Raw genomic sequence first — 14294 nt, forward strand, 5'->3', positions numbered from 1 at the left:
TGGCACAGTTGTAAGGTCTGTGCGGGGGTAGTGATTGAGCTTTGTCTTTGTTAAAAACCTCCCTTAAGTCATGGTATACCAAAGGTATAACAGAAAGGTCTATGTTGGCGCTTTCGTCATGTGCGAGCTCAACAATGGCAGACGGCGGGGCTGAGACGAGACAATTGGCATGGCAAAACGGGCTCCAACTTATAAGTTTCTGCCCTGCCCAGTCCAGATGAGGGTTATGTAGTTTTAGCCAGGTGAAACCAAGGATAACGGGAGTGCTGGGGGAGTGGAATGTCAAGAAGGGGAGTCTCTCCCTATGGTTGCCTGAGGTGACTATAGTAATAGGTGCGGTGAGTGATGTGAGAGAAAACTTGGTAATCTAGTGCTTTAACTGGGATGCTAGAGTCCAACTCAAAAACGGGAATTTTCAGCTGCTTGGCTAATTCCTTATCAATGAGGCTTTGCTCGGCGCCCGAATCGACTAATGCCTGGGACGTGTGGGTTGCGTAACCGAGCAAGAGCATAACCGGCAACAAAAAAACGGGGCTTAGAATCAATATTGGTACTGCCAACCCGTATCCCCCGACCTACCAGTGGGCGCCCCCTTTTCCCTTCTCGGGACAGGTGGAAATAAAATGCTCAGCGGAGCCACAATAAAAACACGAGCGAGAGCGACGACGCCTCTCCCTCTCTTGCGGGGACAACCGGGATCGCCCGATCTGCATGGGTTCTGGTTCCGATTCAGTCCTCTCCACGGCGACTGTGGCCGAAGGCTGAATCGGAAGTGGCGACGGGGAAATGAAAACCAGGGACACACGCCGCACTGGCTGACGGGTACTGGAGTTCCTCTCTCGCTCCCGCAGTCTGTTGTCAATGCGAAGCGTGAACTCCTTGAAAGTGACAGGTTCGTCTCGGGACGCTAGCTGATCCTTCATGTCCTCGTTCAGCGACTGCAAATAGACTCCCTGAAGGGCCTTATCGGGCCAGCTGACTGCCGCCGCGGCAGTGCGGAAGTCAATCAAATAATCTGCGATGCTACGGCAGCCCTGACGGAGATTTAACAGCCGCCGAACTGCAATGCCCACCGAGATAGGGTGAGCAAAAGTCTTCTTGAACTCGCCAAGAAAGGCATCATAGCTACAAGACGGCAACGGGTGTACGCTCAGGTATGCCTCGGCCCAATTTAGGGCTCGGTCGCGTAGTTTACCTATTATATAGGAAACTCGAACTGTGTCTGAAACGAAAAAGCGGGGCGAACGCCAGCTCACGCTGTAAAAGAAAACCGCTACAGGCCCCTGGGTCACCTGCGCATGGCTCCGGCTCCGGGGAAGCTGCGTCGCAGAACAGGTGAGCTCGCTGGGGCTCGGGATCTGCCACGGGCTGAGGTGAACTACTGACGGCGGGTTCTGACTCCGCCGAGGGTTGAAGGGACTGAATGTCGGATTGCATTTTAACCTGCTCGTCTGTGAGCGTGTGTACTTGGGCTAGGAGATACTGCAGCGTCTGTTCGTGACTACCGATGATAGCCCCCTGCTTACTTATCGCTACACGGGTTGGGTCTGCTGTGTCCATAAAACTGGCCTGAGTATACTGTCACGGCCGAGCGGCATGAGGTAACAGAGATGGACACAAGTGCAGAAACCAAACCGGAAGCGAGAAGGTAAGTGAACAGAAGGTTTATTTCCCCCCACATTTAAATACCAACAAAACAACACGACGCCACCACACTAGAGGCGTGCAGAAAAACTAAGTTAACTAAGGATGACCTAGACAACTCTAGAGTGCAGCTGAACAGCTGAGGCAGTGGAGAGGTGGAAACTGGGCTATGAAGTGGCCGGGGCACTATAATGAGAGGAGAGCACAGTCAACGGGATCCAGCAGACAATCGGCGATCCTCCACAGTTAAACTGAGTTGCCTTACTTGGTTTCAGGTGGAGGGGACAGGTGGGGCGGAAGGCCCGGATGCAGTCGAGGTGTGGGGAGGCAGGCAAGTGAGTGGTGAGCCAGTTGGCAATGTCGTACCAGCAGCAGGTGGCCCAGGTCCAGGAAGGCAGGGATGAGGAAGGTGAGACCTCCACTCCAGGAGCTACCTCTGAGGACAAGAAAAACAGGTAAGTCGTCACACGGGTTCTGGACAAAGCAATCACACTCCACTTGACTAACATGGGGATAGCAGATACTCAGGCGATGAACGGTTGAGTGCGCAGGTCTTATATGCTGCCAGAATAATTGCCCACAGGTGGTCAGCCAGGGAGGAGCAACCAATCTCTGCCTAAAGGAGGAGGAGCCACTATTGGAGACCTGCAGGTACCCACCCAGACCATGACAAATCTGAACCCATCTTATCTTAAAGGCCTCATGGTACCATATCATAGAATGGGAGTGGGTGACCTTACATCCACCCTTAAAAGGCCTGGGCTGCTGGGGGGTTCCTGTGATGCACTATTTCTTTTTCCTCATCTTTTTTGACTGACTGTTTATACACAACTTTGCATTTAATCATTGGTTATTATTAGTCTCTGGCTTGCTTCTACAGTCTGGTTTTGTCTATTGTTCCTCTGCTCACCTCCAGCCAGTCGCAGCAGATGGCTGACCTTTCCTTCTGTCTGAGGATTCTTTCCTGTTAAAAGGGAGTTTTTCCTTCCCACTTCCCACTAATAGTGTATCACTTCAGCCTAGTGAAAGAACTACTGCTTTGAAGATGCCTACCTGTTCATCAGAGGTTTCACGCTTGAGCTTGTTGGAGGCATTTGCTGTCCCAGAATATCCAGGGATATTCTGTCTCTGCACATCTCACCGCCTGCAGAGACTGCTTCCCAACTGCAGCAATCGATACTATCTCTCCACATTCCTCCACAAATGTGAGGGAAATTGACTTGGACCCAACCTCAACTTTAACCCAGCTTTACTTTGTTTTTTGAAAGGTTCCAGCAATAAAGATGACTTTTGAGTTTGAGGTTGAGAGGTACCGGCTAGATATAGTCGGGCTCACCTCTACGCATGGCTTGGGCTCTGGAACCAGTCTCCTGGAGAGGGGCTGGACTCTGTCTCAGTCTGGAGTTGCCCCTGGTGAGAGGCGGCGGGCTGGGGTGGGTATTCTAATATCCCCTCGGCTTGCTGCCAGTACGTTGGGGTTTTTCCCGGTGGACGAGAGGGTTTGTTCCCTGCGCCTTAGGGTCGGGGAACGGGTCCTGACTGTCATCTGCGCTTATGCGCCGAGTGGCAGTTCGGAGTACCCAGCCTTCTTAGTGTCCCTGGGGGGGGGGGGGGGGGGGGGGTGCTGGAAGGTGCCCCACCTGGAGACTCTGTTGTCCTGCTGGGAGACTTCAATGCTCACGTGGGTAACGACAGCGAGACCTGGAGGGGCGTGATTGGGAGGAACGGCCTCCCTGATCTGAACCCGAGCGGTGCTTTGTTATTGGACTTCTGTGCTAATCACAGTTTGGCCATAACGAACACCTTGTTCGAACATAAGAGTGTCCATAAGTGCACGTGGCACCAGGACGCTCTAGGCCGTAGGTCGATGATCGATTTTGTAATCGTATCACCAGACCTGCGACCATATGTTCTGGACACTCGGGTAAAGAGAGGGGCTGAGCTGTCAACTGATCACCACCTGGTGGTGAGTTGGATCAGGTGGCGGGGGAGGACGCTGGACAGACCTGGTGCACCTAAACGCGCAGTGAGGGTGTGCTGGGAATGACTAGCAGAGGCCCCAGTCCGCGAGATCTTCAACGCACACCTCCGGCAGAGCTTCAACAGCATTCCGAGGGAGGCGGGGGACATTGAGTCCGAATGGACCATGTTCAGCGCCTCCATTGCCGAAGCTGCTGCATTGAGCTGCGGCCGTAAGGTGGTTGGTGCCTGCCGTGGTGGTAATCCCCGAACCAAATGGTGGACACCAGAGGTGAAGGGAGCCACCAGGCTGAAGAAGGAGTCCTATCGGGCTTGGTTAGCCTGTGGGACTCCGGAGGCAGCCGACAGGTATCGACAGGCCAAGCGGAATGCGGCTCGGGCAGTGGCTGAAGCAAAAACTCGGGTGTGGGAGGAGTTCGGAGAGGCCATGGAAAAAGACTTTCGGACTGCCTCGAAGAGGTTCTGGCAAACCGTCAGGCGTCTCAGGAGGGGAAAGCGGTGCTCTACCTGCACTGTGTATAGCGCTGGCGGAGCGCTGCTGACGTCGACTGAGAAAATTGTCAGGCAGTGGAAGGAATACTTCGAGGACCTCCTTAATCCCACTGACGCGTCTTCCGAGGAGGAAGCAGAGTCTGGGGATGAGGGGAATGACTCGCCAATTTCCGGGGGCGAGGTCACTGAGGCAGTTAAACAACTCCTTGGTGGCAGAGCCCCTGGTGTTGATGAGGTCCGCCCCGAGTTCCTGAAGGCTCTGGACGTTGTAGGGCTGTCCTGGTTGACACGCCTCTGCAATGTTGCGTGGAGATCAGGGGCAGTACCCGTGGATTGGCAGACCGGGGTGGTGGTCCCCATCTTTAAGAAGGGGGACCGGAGGGTGTGTTCCAACTACAGGGGGATCACACTCCTCAGCCTCCCTGGGAAAGTCCATGCCAGGGTGCTGGAAAGGAGAGTTCGTCCGCTAGTCGAACCTCGGATGCAGGAGGAACAATGCGGTTTTTGTCCTGGTCGCGGAACACTGGACCAGCTCTTTATCCTCTCGAGGATACTTGAGGGTGCATGGGAGTTTGCCCAACCAGTCTACATGTGTTTTGTGGACTTGGAGAAGGCATTCGACCGTGTCCCTCGGGGTGTCCTGTGGGAGGTGTTGCGGGAGTATGGGGTGTCTGGCCCATTGCTACGGGCCATTCGATCCCTATACAACCGTTGCAAGAGCTTGGTTCGCATTGCCGGCAATAAGTCGGACTCGTTCCCAGTGGGTGATGGGCTCCGCCAGGGCTGCCCTTTGTCACTGGTTCTGTTCATAATTTTTATGGACAGGATTTCTAGGCGCAGCCAAGTGGCGGAGGGCTTTCGCTTTGGTGGCCTCAGAATCTCATCTCTGATCTTTGCGGATGTTGGCTTCATCGGGTGAGGGCCTCCAGATCGCACTGGAGCGGTTCGCAGCCTAGTGTGAAGCAGCGGGAATGAGGATCAGCACCTCCAAATCTGAGGCCATGGTTCTCAGCCGGAAAAGGGTGGAGTGCCCACTCCGAGTCGGGGATGAGTTCCTGCCCCAAGTGGAGGAGTTCAAGTATCTCGGGGTCTTGTTCGCGAGTGATGGGAGAAGGGAGCCGGAGATTGACAGACGGCTTGGGGCTGCAGCTGCAGTAATGCAGACGCTGCACCGGTCCGTCGTGGTGAAGAGGGAGCTGAGTGTAAAAGCGAAGCTCTCAATTTACCGGTCGATCTACGTCCCTACCCTCACCTATGGCCACGAGCTGTGGGTAGTGACCGAAAGGACGAGATCGCGGATACAAGCGGCGGAAATGAGCTTCCTCCGAAGGGTGGCTGGCCTCTCCCTTAGAGATAGGGTGAGAAGTTCGGCCATCCGGGAGGGGCTCAGAGTAGAGCCGCTGCTGCTCCACATCGAAAGGAGCCAGCTGAGGTGGTTTGGGCATCTGACAAGGATGCCCCCTGGGTGCCTCCTGGGTGAGGTGTTCCAGGCATGTCCCACCGGGAGGAGGCCCCGGGGCAGACCCAGGACACGCTGGAGAGATTATATCTCTCGGCTGGCCTGGGAACGCCTTGGTGTTCCCCCGGACGAGCTGGAGGAGGTGGCTGGGGAGAGGGAGGTCTGGGCCTCTTTGCTTAGGCTGCTGCCCCCGCGTCCCGGCCCCGGATGAAGTGGATGAAGATGGATGGATGGATGGATGGATCTTTTCAACTCTGCACTTGGAAAAAATATCACTTTTTTGCGTCCTGCATTTTTCATTATAAGTGGATTTATTGGCATTCCTAATATAAAATATTATTATGCCTTTCTGTTTTTTGTTTATATTATTTCTGTCCTGGCAAACACAGCTGTCATGGCCGCAATATATTTGGATCACAATCTAAGAACACCGAAATATATTGCAGTTTTCAATCTTGCATTGGTTGATTTGTTAGGTAACTCTGCCATGGTGCCAAAGGTTCTCGATATCTTTTTGTTTAATCAATTCCCTATAATGAGTGCTTGACATTCCTGTTTTTCTGCTATGTATTCCTTTCAATGCAAGTTTTAAATCTGGTTGCACTGTCATATGATAGAGTTATGGCGATCGTTTACCCACTGCATTATCAACTGAAGGTGACTCACAAGTTCATGTTCTGTTTAATTGCCTCTTTCTGGGTGTTTGTCATTATTGTTGTACTTATTGCAACTGGCCTTCTTACAAGGCTTTCCTTCTGTGAGTCAGTCGTTATTAAAATCTTTTTTTGTGACCATGGTCAGATATACCGGCTTGCATGCAATGATTATAGACCCAGCAATATAACTGCTTGGATTTTGCCAGCTCTTATTCTTTGGCTTCCTCTTACAATTGTTTTGTTGAGTTATCTGAGTATAGGCTATGCTTTAGCTAAGGTAGCCACAGTTCGAGAAAGAATGAAGGGCTTTAAAACCTGCACAGCTCATCTTTCATTAGTGGCAATCTATTTCCTCTCAATATTAATCACATTTATTCTACATGCAAACATAGAGCCAAATGCCAGAATCATAAACCTGTCTCTGACATCAGTCTTTCCTCCAATGCTGAACCCTATCATACAGAGTATGTTCTTCAGACACAAGAAATCAAAGAATCTCTAAAAAAGTTAAAGGGAAGAATCACAACACACTACAAAAATAGAAAAGTCAAATTTAAAAAGTAAGAATAAATTTGGCATAAATATTTTTACCCCTTTGTTTATTTAAGGAATGCATATAAAATAAAATAAAAATGTTCAAGTATGTTTAAGTACTTCCAAATAGAACCCAAATTACAAATGTCACACTTCACGGGGCAGTGTGTGGTTGATTTGAAAACACGAAGATTTGTGATTTGTAATTTTTTTAAGCAACTGTAATTGTTACTGTTAGGACCAACACAGAGAGACATACAGATACTTATTCACAACTATGGTCAGTTTATGAACGTGAAAGCTTAGGAGTTTATCATAAATAAAATAAAATAAAATAAAATAAAATAAACCCTGTTGAGAAGTCATGCACAAACAGGGAAAGCATGGAAAGGTGAAAGATTAGGTTCAAAGCAGGGACCTTTATGCTGTGAGGTGATTGTGATAACTAATCACATATGTTTAGCCAAATGTAAGGGTTGCCTTTCTGAGAAATATGCATTGCAGCATTGCTTGTTGTTCTTTTTTTCAAAGTGAGATTCAGTAAAGCTACTATATAACTACAGAAATACATTTTAATGACTGTTTAAATAGATCATTTTCTGCTATGAGAATATGTCAGGAAGCCTTCCAACTTCTCTTTCTTCCAGCTTCTATGTGGATATAGGCCACCTTTGATTAGTGTTTCAAAGAATGTCCAACCAAAATGTAAATATAATATAAAGGACTGACTAAACTGGTAGAAACCCAGAAATGTTATTTTTTGTGGCAAATAAACTGAATCATTGTGTAGTGACCCGATTGAGTAAATTCTACTTGTCATGTGCTGGTGTTTTATAAGCAGGAAATTTTTGAGTCCTTAAGTTGAGACTATGAGTCGTATTCTTTATATTGATGAAAAAATTCATATTCTCTCACTAATAAATTAAAAAACATTGGTGAAAAAAAGTTTAAAAAGCACAGGAGGAATCAGCAGTACTGAACAGGCCAATTGCTATCCGGTAATCAGATTACACTGTAGGGTTTCTGAGTGATTTGCAGTTAGTAGTAGCTATGATGTTAGTTTTCCTGCTAAAGCATAAATCCCCAGTAACAAACCACCCAAAGTGTAGACTCTACACACTGGGTACTCTTCAAGGGGTGGAAAAGAAAATCTCGCCAGTCTGTACAAGAGCAAGGTCTAACCAAGTGTGTTAGCTCACATACTGTAATATGTAATTTTCTGGTAATAGAATCACAGTCAGTCTTCCAGTAACAAAGGACAAAGAAACATAAGCAAAGGAAACAATAATCCTGGGAGACTACTTATAGAAAAATGCCTAAACATATCAGGTCAATGGACAGAAGGTTGTAACTCATACAAAACACTTGCACTAAGAACACTTGAGTATAACACATGCTGTACTCACTAACTGTACTCACTATACCTGCTGAATCAAATCATGTTATATGTACTAGTGTCCTTAAAGCTGGATGTGAGTGATAGTGAGCAGGCTCAGGGTCGCTATTGCGGGGACCCAGTATTCTTGGAGTTCTTGGTAAGCTGGTGAAAGTCACCCCACGTCGGGGCTCCATTATTATATTGGGGGACTTCTCTTGGTCAACAACAGTGGGGTGATTGGGAGGAATGTCCTACACCCAGTCTGAACCTGAACATACTGTCCGTGACAAACAACATGCTTAAATATAAATGTGTTTATACCTGTAAGTGCACATATGCAAGGGAGCCCTAACTAAAAAATAAATAAAAATAAATAAGTAAATGGAAGCGTACAATTATTCATTTTCTGTGCTGCTGTCACTCTCACCTGGATGGTACTGGTGGCATAGCGAGAAACATGTTTTTAAAACAAAATATATTTTTTCCGTACCCTTTATACCACCCAGCCATTTCTGCTAAGCGAGATTTCCAGTACAACAGTGGAATATGCCACCTGCAGAAATCTTCTGATGACAATAGTGGTTGGGCGCATTACGGGTGGGAAGGAGTTTGAGTACAGGGATCTGGTGAAGAAGTTTGTAGAATGGTCCGAAAGAAACACTTCTTTCTGAATTTCAAGACAAAAGAGATGGTGGTTGACTTCTGGAGGAAAAAAAAAAACTGTGAGTTGGCCCATCACAACATCTGCTCCACTCCAAACTTCCAAGGCAGTGCACAACATCTATCTATCTTTCCATTTCAGCCATCCATCCTCTTCTGTTTTGTGAAAAAATACATTACCTTTGATGAGTCTTTTAACACATGTTAGCGTTTACCATTGTTGACTGACTTCTATTAACTAAATTTGCTACTTACGAGCTTATTGACACAAAATAACAGTGCCCAACAGCAAGCTTGGCAGGACAGCAAAGCCAGTATTTGATCATCTTAGATTAATATCAGGAGTAGAAAAAGGGCACACATTTTCACAAAGTACCCTTTCCAGCTTTTTAATTAATCCAAAACAACATGATGTTGAGTTGTATTGTCAGTTTGAGGTTGACCAAAAATTCAGGATAGTAGGATGGCAGTCAGAAAATATTAACCATTATGTAATATTCCTATTAGTTAAATTGTCTGCACAAAGCTGTAACCATATGGTTTGATGTCATAGGGGAATGCAAAGTGACTATAAGGGACAGAACACAAACGTGCTCTGCTTCCATTTGGAGCCAGTCTTAACTAAACAAGGTTTGCTGAAACAGAAAATAAAGGACATTAACTTTAACCTTCAACATTAACAAAACAATTATTCAAATGGAATTTTTAAATTCAGCTGTTGGGAAAAACACCACATTTGTGAAACCTGCATATTTCATAATAAGTGCATTTAATGGCATAGCTAATATTAGGTATTACTTGGTCTTTCTGTGCTTTATTTACATTTTTTCAGTGGTGGGAAACACACTAGTGATGATCGTCATAATTTTGGATCATACATTGAGAGGTCCAAAACATATTGGAGTTGTGAACTTTGCATTTACAGACCTGTTAAGTAGCTCTGCTTTGATGCCAAAGCTTGTTGACATTTTTCTGTTTAACCATCACCATATCTCCTACAATGACTGCTTGGCATTCATGTTTTTCTGCTTGACTTTTTTTGCAGCACAGGCTTTTAATCTGGTTGTGTTGTCCTTTGACAGAGTCATGGCTATCACGTACCCGCTGCACTACCAAATGAGAATCAGCCACAAGCTCATTTTATCTTTGATCGCTTTTTTCTGGCTTCTTGCAATTACTATCATGCTGACTGCAGTTGGTCTTCTCACAAGACTTTCTTTCTGTGACTCTGTGGTTATTCAGAGCTTTTTCTGTGATCATGGACCTGTGTATCGGCTTGGCTGCAATGATCTTACTCCAAATCGTGTAATTGCTCATTTGGCATCAGTTCTTGTTCTTTGGGTTCCACTGGCATTTATTGTGGGAAGTTACTGCTGTATTGGTTATTCTTTGTCAAAAACTGCTACATGTAGGGAAAGACTAAAGGCTTTAAAAACCTGCACAGGTCACCTTTCATTAGTGGCAATTTATTTTCTCCCTGCACTATTTATCTTTACCTTTGGGAGTACAATACTTCCAAATGCAAGGACTGTAAGTCTATCTTTGGCCACTGTCATGCCTTTGACTTTAAATCCAATAATCTATGGTCTTCAGACACAGGAAATCAAAGAATCATTGAAGAAGTTATTAAAAGTTAAAATGCAATTTTAAATTTCTGCAAATAAATAAACAACATTCAGATTTGAACCTTGGCAGTACCCAATCATCCTTTGTCGGGGGTTTTAAAAAGCTGAAAACATAGACTTAAAATTCATATAAAATAATCCAAAATATGGCAAACAAAACAATAATGTTTCATGTCTCATAATAACAATATAACATTTTATAATTGGTGTTGAAAAGTGAGACTATTTAAAATGTAATGTATAACAATTCTAAAAACAATGTGTGAACATTTTATTGTGAACACAATTGTGCTGGAGTAATACATTTACAAGTAGAAAATATTTTAAATCTAATTTCCAGTGTTTATAACAATGACCAGGAAGCAGGGTTGGAGGCAGTGACGCAGCGGAGGGTGGCCTCCAATTCCTGGTTGAGGTGTTTGTCTGACCGTTAGTCTGAGGATGGTGTCCTGAGCTCAAACAGGGTTTTGCTCCTAAGGATGTACAAAACGTCCTCCAGACCTGTGACGTGAATTGCGGTCCTCTGTCAGAGACGAGCTCAGTGGGTATCCCGTGCAGCCTAAAAACATGGTCAACTAGCAGATTAGCAGTTTCAGTGAATGTGTTTGTCGAGGGCAATGAAGTGAGCTGCCTTGGAAAATCTGTCAATCACAGGGAGGATTGCGGTCTTGCCAGAAGAAACCGGTAGAGCAGTAACAAAATCCAAAGAAATATGCGACCAGGGACGCCGTGGAATGGAGAGAGGCTGCAACAACCCAGCCGGGCTGTGGCTGCCGTCAGCAGCAGTTATGCAGTTTAAGATAATTTCATGGTTTAAGTTACAATAAATAAGTTAAAAATAGTTTATTTTAATATATCAGATTTAATGTATACATTGTTGGTTTGAAAATAAATATTTAAAGGGTTTACAGAATGTTTCCAGGGTGGAATCAATGTTCAGTCTGTTGTTTTGGGTTGACAATATTTTCAGTTACACGCCACACTCGGTAGAGGGCAGCATGCTTTCCTCTCTCACTTGGTGGTAGAGCTATGTAGACACATGCAAGGAAGTTTTCCAGCTGTGGGAAGGAGTGACACTGCAAGATGCGTTTTCATTAACCCCTGCAAGTTAATGCGGCCAATGAGGTATGCAATTTGTATTTTATATGTTGTGGTGGAAAAATAAGATGTTTGTTTGTGACAGAACTGGCGAGTTTATGGTAATTTGTTAACATTTTGTAAATGTCAAATTGTGAGTGTTTTATGTTGTTTAATAATGCGCTTTATTGTTTATTCTCCATGAGAACAATTTACTGTGGAAATTGATTATTTTATGTTGTTTGTACAGTTCTCATGGCATCGTGGTGGCACCTGTGTGCAATAAATGCCAGTAAAAATCAAGAACGCCTTGTGTTTGTTTTTCAACTTGGAGGGAGTTACAGTGAGAACTCAGTCTGCTCAACATGAGGCGAGGAGATGAGGAGCTGTGCCTGTCATCCACTGAGCAAGAAGAAATTCATCGCACTCTAGCATCAGACAGATAAGACTGTGCATACGCCAGTAACCTAAGCAGCAAGCAGTTGAAGTTTTACGTGGATGATCCTTTAAGTGATACATTTAAAACAAGTTAAATGTTAGGAAGTGGATCAACTTTGTCAACTGCTTTAAAGGAACACTGTAAGAACTGAAACTTTAAGTAATCTGGTGCTCTGCATATTTCCTTTCTAAGTTCATGGTTCTGTCCAATTAAGATTCTTTTATAGGTAAAGTCATTTTACCTATTTGTGTTATTTGGATGCTAGAAGTGTTGTAGAATTAACAACAACATTGTTGGTTTAGGAACAAAGTTCACCATATTTATACGACTCAAATGGTATTTGTTCAGATATTTTATTAAGGTTTAAGGTGTTGTAAAATCTTGAAGGTATTATCCATTCTTAATGTTTTGGACAAGTTCATCCAAAGGCAAGGTTAAGCTTGTAGCTATTAATATTTCAGGCAATTGAGCTGGTCTGTTGTTAAACCGCATGTCTGTTAAAGGTATAGCTAGAATTTATTTTGTGCCAAGTAATAAGTAAACATCGCAGAATGGATCAAACGACTGAATATGAAACTAAGAATGGTGACTTACTTGAGGATAGTAGTGCCACAAATGTACAGCAGTCATGTGAAGAAGAGCCACGAAAAAGTCAAAGATCTCGAAAGCTTACTGAAAAGGCTCAGCAACTGCATGATGATAAGTCAAAAAAACTTCAGCATCGTTTCACTACAACTTATGATAAATGGAAAGCAAATGCCAAGCAAGCTAAGAAAGTGATAAAGGGAGCCCCCTCTGTTGAGGTTGTGAAGGATTTGATGTGTAAGTTAAGTTGTGCATCAGCAGATGTGAAACATGCATATGAAGATTTGTGCAAATGTGCTTCCCCAGACAGTGAGATCCGTCGTCGAGTAGACACCTGTGATGCGGTATCTAAAATAATCTTGGACAATGCAACCACTTATCTTTAGAATAAAGATAACGAAGATGTTCAGACAGAGGATTTAGTCTGGCCTGAGTCTAGTTCAGTGTTTTCATCTTCAGCTTCTCAAGGCATAAGTAAGGGCTCTCAAAGAAGTTTAAGCTCTGCAAGCAGTTCCAGCATAAAGTCACGAAAGTCAAGCCTTTCCTCCATTAAGAGACAAGAGGCCGTAGCAGAGTTGGCTGCCAGACAAGCTGCACTAAAGGTCCTGCAGGAGATAGAATGTGAACAACAAGAACTTGAAAGCCTTGAAGAAGAAGATAGGAAGAGGATTGCATTACAAGAGGAAGAAAATGTGGCAAGAAAGAAAGCACTGGAAGAGAAGAGCAGACAAATAGAGCGCTTACAGACTGTTAAGAAGCTAAGTGCGGCAAAGGCACGGCTCCAAGTTTATGAACAAGATGCAAGCTCAGATGAGGAAATAACAGAGTTACTTCATAACCACGCAGCTCAGCAACATAGATCTCCAGGAGCTATAAGGAGTCCACGTAAGCATCCCGTGATACACCAAGCAGATAGTGTCACAGTCCTCGCTGAAGCAATAGCAGAGTCTATTAATGTAAGCCGTCTCCCAGCACCTGAACCGTCTGTCTTCATGGGAGACCCACTAAGATACAACGATTGGAAGATGTCATTTCAAACCTTAATAGGCAGGAAAAACATTCCAGTAAATGAAAGGGTCTATTACCTTCGTAAATATGTTGGTGGACCTGCAAAAAGGGCCATTGAAAGTTATTTCTTATTAGGAACGGATGAAAGAAAAGAAAGAAAGAAGAAAGTGTACTTTATTGATCCCTGTGGGGAAATTCCTCTCTGCATTTACCTACTGAGCTATCCCTGCCAGGATCCCTGTAAGGATGCAGCTTACAACTCAGCATGGGATATCCTGGAAGAAAGATTTGGAAGCTCATTTGTGATAGCTAAAGCTTTCAAGGATAAACTTGCAGCATGGCCCAAAATTGGACCCAAAGACAGTGTTGAGCTGAGGGATTTTTCAGACTTCCTTAGAGGCTGCCAGGCTGCAATGTCCCAGATTAAGGGTCTGGAAGTATTGAACGACTGTGATGAAAATCTCAAAAACTTCTAACAAAACTGCCAGATTGGCTGGTGGCCAGTTGGAATAGGAAGGTGATTGAGATAGAAGAAACTTGTAATGTGTTTCCTACTTTCAGTCAGTTTGTGGAATTCATCACAAAGGAAGCAAAAATAGCTTGCAATCCAGTAACTTCTCTTCATGCCCTGAAGTCTAACGATGGTGAAAAAATAAAGACAACATAGGCACGAAATATTGGTGCAAAGGTGCTTGTGAGCAACTCGGAAGAGAATGCAGAACGCTTTTGTGAAAGATGCAATCATGGTATTCAGACA

At 44.9% G+C, this 14294-nt stretch overlaps 1 protein-coding gene and 1 pseudogene across 1 annotated transcript; both read left to right on the forward strand.

Annotated features, from left to right (window-relative positions):
• The first annotated feature begins 5801 nt into the window (after positions 1–5801).
• Positions 5802–6733, forward strand: LOC146510009 (olfactory receptor 1-like; annotated as a pseudogene).
• Positions 6734–6980: 247 nt separating this feature from the next.
• LOC146510010 (olfactory receptor 1500-like) lies at positions 6981–10842 on the forward strand. The gene has a single exon (XM_085174103.1). The coding sequence runs from the start codon at positions 9500–9502 to the stop codon at positions 10451–10453; it is 954 nt and encodes a 317-aa protein (XP_085030229.1). The 5' UTR covers positions 6981–9499; the 3' UTR covers positions 10454–10842.
• The last annotated feature ends 3452 nt before the right edge of the window (positions 10843–14294 follow it).

Source organism: Neolamprologus multifasciatus, chromosome 10, assembly GCF_963576455.1.
Source record: "Neolamprologus multifasciatus chromosome 10, fNeoMul1.2, whole genome shotgun sequence".
NCBI classification, from domain to species: domain Eukaryota; kingdom Metazoa; phylum Chordata; class Actinopteri; order Cichliformes; family Cichlidae; genus Neolamprologus; species Neolamprologus multifasciatus.